Here is a 5,764-nt window from a genome sequence, read left to right as displayed (position 1 = left end):
TTCTGTGAGCTCACTGGGAGGAGGAGGAGGCAAAGAGGAGGCTTTCCGGGGAGAGGGGGGGGACCACGAGAGGAGGAGGAGGTAAAGGGGTGGGGGGTCTTCCCAGTCCGGGCCTTGGGAGGAAGCAGCCTATCCAGGCTCCAGCCACCGCCCGCCCTCACTCTCTCACCCACCCTCTGTCCCTACCTTGCTCGCTCACTCACTGATCCCGGTGGAGCAGTGTGGGGTGGGTAAATAAATAAATAAACAAACAAATAATATCCCCGCAAAACAGCGAGTCCACAATAAGCGAACCGCGAAGTAGCGGGGGAACACTATACCTATATTTGTATATACAGTAGAGTCTCACTTATCCAACACTCGCTTATCCAACGTTCTGGATTATCCAACGCATTTTTGTAGACAATGTTTTCAATACATCATGATATTTTGGTACTAAATTCGTAAATACAGTAATTACTACATAGAATTACCATGAATTGAACTACTTTTTCTGTCAAATTTGTTGTATAACATGATGTTTTGGGGCTTAATTTGTGAAATCATAACCTAATTTGATGTTCAATAGGCTTTTCCTTAATCCCTCCTTATTATCCAACATATTCGCTTATCCAACGTTCTGCCGGCCCATTTATGTTGGATAAGTGAGACTCTACTGTATGTACATAATGGGATATCTTAGAAATGGGACAAATATCTAAACATAAAATTCATTTATGTTTTATATATGCCAGATACATATAACTTAAAAGTAATTTTATAAAATTTCTGTAGTAATTTTGTACATTTAACAACATCTGTGCATACTGAACTACCAAAAACCTAAGATGTTACTATCTCAGCCATACATACGGGCAATTTCAGAATTTGGAGCATATCAGAATTTGAAAATCCAGGTCAGGGATACTCAACTTGTTTCAACAACCAGCCACTTTTGCATTACATAGACTGGCTCTGGTTTCTGCAAAAGTGCCAATCATACTAATAGGAATCTCCGCCAAAGCTCTCAATCTATCACCTTTCAAGTGGATGATGTCATAGTTGTACTAATTTATTATTAATAGCTTGCTCTGGGTCCCATATTGGAATAAAATAAATATATAAACCATTATATTAATTGCACAGTAATCATTACTTTTTTCAGTATAGGGATGGGGCTACAATTTGAAAGCTTGACATGTTTTGTAAAAAATGATGTACAGGGGAGACAAAGTCATAATCCAACCAAAGGATTATCAAAATTATTTCAGTCTACCAATTAAGCATATGATTAAACAGTTCTTTTGAAAGTAATGGGATTTAATGTGCTTAATCCAGTTGAATTGTGCACTAAATTTATAGCAAAAAATTTAAACTGTGGTGATGACATCTTCTCTATTTATTTTAACTAGGTATGAAGATGGTAACCCTATGAATTGTGTGCAGGTTGCAGTCTCACTTGATTAGGTGCAGTCTCACTTGATTAATTATATTACAGTTTTGTTGTTTTTTAAATTTGTAGATACTGCTCCTAATTGAATTCGTTTAAGATGAAACTGCTGAAGATGTGGATTTAGGACTCCTGAATTTTGTTTTCATAAATAGCTCCAAGTGAGATACAAATCAAGTTTACATCCTCTCCAATCTGGGAGCCTGCTCATTTTTGAGGTATTCCATTAGCACACAATTCTCAGGCAATATCCCCCGTTCTGCCTCGTTACATCTTGCGTATGGAAACTGCAGAAGATGCTGACGGCACTGTTTTAAAAGTGCACTTCACAGCTCCAAATTTCTGTTTCTGAAATGAAGATTTTATTTTATTTTATTAAATAGCTGTCAGGATTTTTAACATTCATTTCAGTGCTTGCAGTTCAATGTATAATGACTACAAGTTACATGTGAACAGTTAAACGAATTACCATAAAACTGAAAACTTTCCAGTGCGTGTATCAAACTTTTTCTTACAATAATAATAATATTTATTCACATTCATGCCTTTCTCAGATGAGTTGGATTTGGCGTAATGAAAAACAGAAATGAACTCAGACTCTCTCCCCCTTCCTTCCTTCCTTCCTTCCTTCCTTCCTTCCTTCCTTCCTTCCTTCCTTCCTTCCTTCCTTCCTTCCTTCCTTTCTCTTTTTGCTTCACCAATCTTCCTGTTTCCTCCAAAAAGTTGCAGAGATATGGTTTTAGGATATTATAATAAAGTAAATTAGGAAAGAATTTTACAGTATCTCCTATCACCACCTACTTATATTTCAAGAGAAAACCTCCAGGGAGAACATTTACACAAAGAGAACATGACATAGGGCTCATCTAATAGTACCTGTCTGTGCCTACAGGTAAGGAAAAAAAATACTTGTTTTAGAAGTAAGCATTTTTGAGCTCTGAATTGATATGCCTCCTCCTCACAAAAAGAGAGTCCTGACACGTATTCTCTGACAGAAAATCCTGGGGAAGTGGAGAGCTCTAAGTCACACGACCTGCTGGAATTAATGTAAATGTGCAAAAATTCAGGATCCAAGGGATGCAAGGTTCATGCCTTGTTTTCTAATGTCAAATGATCTGTTCAGATTGCAGAGAAGTGTGGAAGCATTGTGCAAAATTAATACAGTTGTCTTTGAGTATAATTAGCTGCTTCTTAATCATGCAATTGTTATTTGGAAACATGACCTCACTTTCTCGTATCTCGTGTAACTAACTGTGAGCTCCACATAGTATTTACTGCTGGGTAATAGCGCGGCGTGTAACTTATTTTCGTTACCACTATAGGGTTTTGAGAAATGAATGATATAAATGTTTTTGAAAGATGAGATATTTTTAATTTTTCATTCTGGACATTTCTCCTAAAGCTCAATTTGCAATATTTAATATGAAAGTTTCAGCTAGCTAGTTTCAGGGATCTCACGCATTGGAAATTAGTTATATTGAGAAATGGTGATAAATACCACAAATTCAGGCCTAGCAGCAAATCACTTTCCTGATTTGATGCTAAATAACATATTTTCCTAAGGTAGATGTACGCTTTCATGCTGTAAGCATTTTGGCATGAGCCTTCCACCCCATGAACCACATGCTGAACAGAAATTGAAACTGTCACTGAATTTCACAAGGCCATTACATTAAAAAAGTCTACCTTCTTGAAATTAGCACTATTAAAACCTGACATATAGAAATACTTTAAAAATACAATTGGCTTTTTATTACATTAATCTGCTTACAAGTCTTGACATAATAAAGATAAACACTTCAGTCACATCCGCCAACAAAGGATACATATTTCTTTGAGAAATATATTCTTTGCACAGCCAGTATAAAGTCAATGTACTTGCTTTCAGGTAAACTTTATTGCAACTGTATTCCGGCTTCCGATTTGCACAGTGAAGTTCACTGGTCAGAAAAATTAAAAGACACAACTGAGAAAACATGGCAACCACCACAATCCCAAATGAAGCCCATGTTTATGGGAGCTGATTTTTATCTTTGAGATAGCTGTAGAGTGCATCCAGTCCTCCTTCTATGATCTGCGGCAGTGGTTTGGACAAAGGATTATGTGAAATATGGAACCCCTTATCCATTGGATTCCAAGCAATTTTGGGCAGTCTGCGCAGCAAATAAAGTTCATCTGGAAGAGTCTGGATACAATTGTAATCAACATTTAAGAGTTCCAGAGCAGCGACTGAGCAGATAGACCTTGGCAAGGCACGAATGTTATTATAGTCAGCAATGAAGATCTGCAAGTTGACCAGAAACTGGATACTGTCTCCAATGTTTTCAAGTTTGTTGCAGCCTACATGTAAAAAATCTAAGTTCCTCAATGCAAAAACACTTAGAGGAATGTAAATGAACCGATTATTGCTAAGGTTCAGCTTTCTCAGGTTTATTAGCTCTGTGATACTTGGCGGGAGATGAGAGATACGGTTGTGCGAGAGGCTCAAAACTTCCAGTTTCTTGCAGTGTCCAATTTCTGCTGGTAGTTCAGTCAAACAATTCATATTGACAAATAAGATCTTCAGGTTCCTGAGCAGCCCAATCTCTTTTGGCAGAGATTTCATACGATTCCCACACAGGTTCAGCACTACCAGTCTGTCAAGTGTACCCAACGCAGGAGGAAGAATCACCAGTTGGTTATGTGAGAGATTCAGTTTCTGGACCTGTGGCAATCCCCAAAGAAAGTCAGGAACCCTTGTCATCCCCTTCATTATGAGGCTCAAACTGACATACTGCAGTCCACATTTCAGCAGAGTCCTTGGGTCTTTTCCAGAGAGAAGGGTTTCTTCCCACAGAGGTAGCTTCTGGCTTCTCTTCAGCAGCATCATGCTCTTCTTCCCTTGGCCCTTGGAGTTCTTTCCACCCATAAAACCTCCAGCTTTGCTGCTTCTGCTATTTGAAGCTGTGTTTTTGTTGCCTCCTATAATTAACACCTGGCAAAAGGCTTCAGTTTTCAAAAGAGTCAAGAGTCACAAAACAAGTTCAGCCCAGGAAGATGTGTAAAGACCTTGAGGACCATCTTTCCTCCCAGGGAGCCTGTGCAGCTGCTGAAAGAAGTTTCATTTCTCCAGGATGGGACTTGAAGATGTTTTCCTTGTTGCTATATGCCGTGATGACACACTTGCTACTGACACTTCTGAGCAAACATCTTCCATTCAAATTGAATGCCACAAGGCAGCTGTCACTGTCATTTTGTCTGTGGCTTTATTGGACAGATACGCATCCTCATTGCATAGAGGTCACCGCAAAGCCGTATATAACTTCACCATGTCAGCTTTCTTGGATTTCTGGTGCATGAGGTAGCAACAGGACAATTAGGAAGAGTAACTATAAAAAAACACGGAGAGAAGATGACCCCACCTCCAAGTAATGTTTATTCAGCTGAGGAACAACTTTCACAATTAATGTCAATGTTTACAGCAGCACAGCTTCTATAGAGATCTAATATTCTTGCACAAATTTTGTTTTGTGTATCATAGAAAAACAAAACTTTATGAGATTTTTTCAAGGTTTTTTTTAAAGATGAATAAAAGAAGTTCCAAGGTAGCTTTGCTTTATATCTTGCATTCTTACCCATATAAGGATAGAATTTAGTGACTTTGTCTCCTTAATACATACAGTATGACCTCTGTGTCCACAAGGGATATATTCTGAAATTTTCCATGGAAATAGGAAAATGGGCAATAGAAAATTCTATTAAAAGGATATGATTCTGCTGAAAGTTACCATAGAGTCATCCTGGAGGACCTAGAAAATATTGTTGGATGCATATACGTGATACTTCTGATACCTGTCCTGCATATATGGATCATCTTGTACTTGTAGCTGAGATTTACAGATGGACAGATAATCTTCAGTTTACCTTGGTCTAACCTGGAAATGGTCTAAATTCTTCATACATACCCATGCAGAAAGTTTTTGGCAATTTCTCAAGGGACTCTGAGGCTCAGAATATTGACTACTCTGAACTGTTCTATTCATTATCAATATATTTACATAGCACTATCCATACTCATACAGGTCTAGAGTCACAGGTAGGATAAAGAATCATCTCCAGGTTTTTGTAAAAATTATAATAGTGCCCTTCAAGGTCCTATGATGAAGTCTACTCCTAAATTAGGTTCAGCAACTCGGGTATATATCCTTTAAGGTTCACTTCACACTAAAATTTGAAGCAGATTAATCACCTTACAAACATCAAAGACATCAGCAACCCTACTGGCATACTTTTCCTGATTTTTTTTTTCCGTGTCAGGAGCGACTTGAGAAACTGCAAGTCGCTTCTGGTGTGAAA

General features: G+C 38.1%; 1 protein-coding gene across 1 annotated transcript; it reads right to left on the bottom strand.

The window, feature by feature from the left end:
- Window positions 1-1,453: 1,453 nt before the first annotated feature.
- lrrc30 (leucine rich repeat containing 30) lies at window positions 1,454-4,748 on the bottom strand. The gene has a single exon (XM_008119970.3). It carries the CDS (start codon window positions 4,335-4,337, stop codon window positions 3,441-3,443), a length of 897 nt encoding a protein of 298 aa, XP_008118177.2. The 5' UTR covers window positions 4,338-4,748; the 3' UTR covers window positions 1,454-3,440.
- Between the last annotated feature and the right edge of the window lie 1,016 nt (window positions 4,749-5,764).

This window comes from Anolis carolinensis, chromosome 4, assembly GCF_035594765.1.
Source record: "Anolis carolinensis isolate JA03-04 chromosome 4, rAnoCar3.1.pri, whole genome shotgun sequence".
Lineage (NCBI taxonomy): Eukaryota > Metazoa > Chordata > Lepidosauria > Squamata > Dactyloidae > Anolis > Anolis carolinensis.
This window is presented reverse-complemented; position numbering and strand designations above follow the sequence as displayed.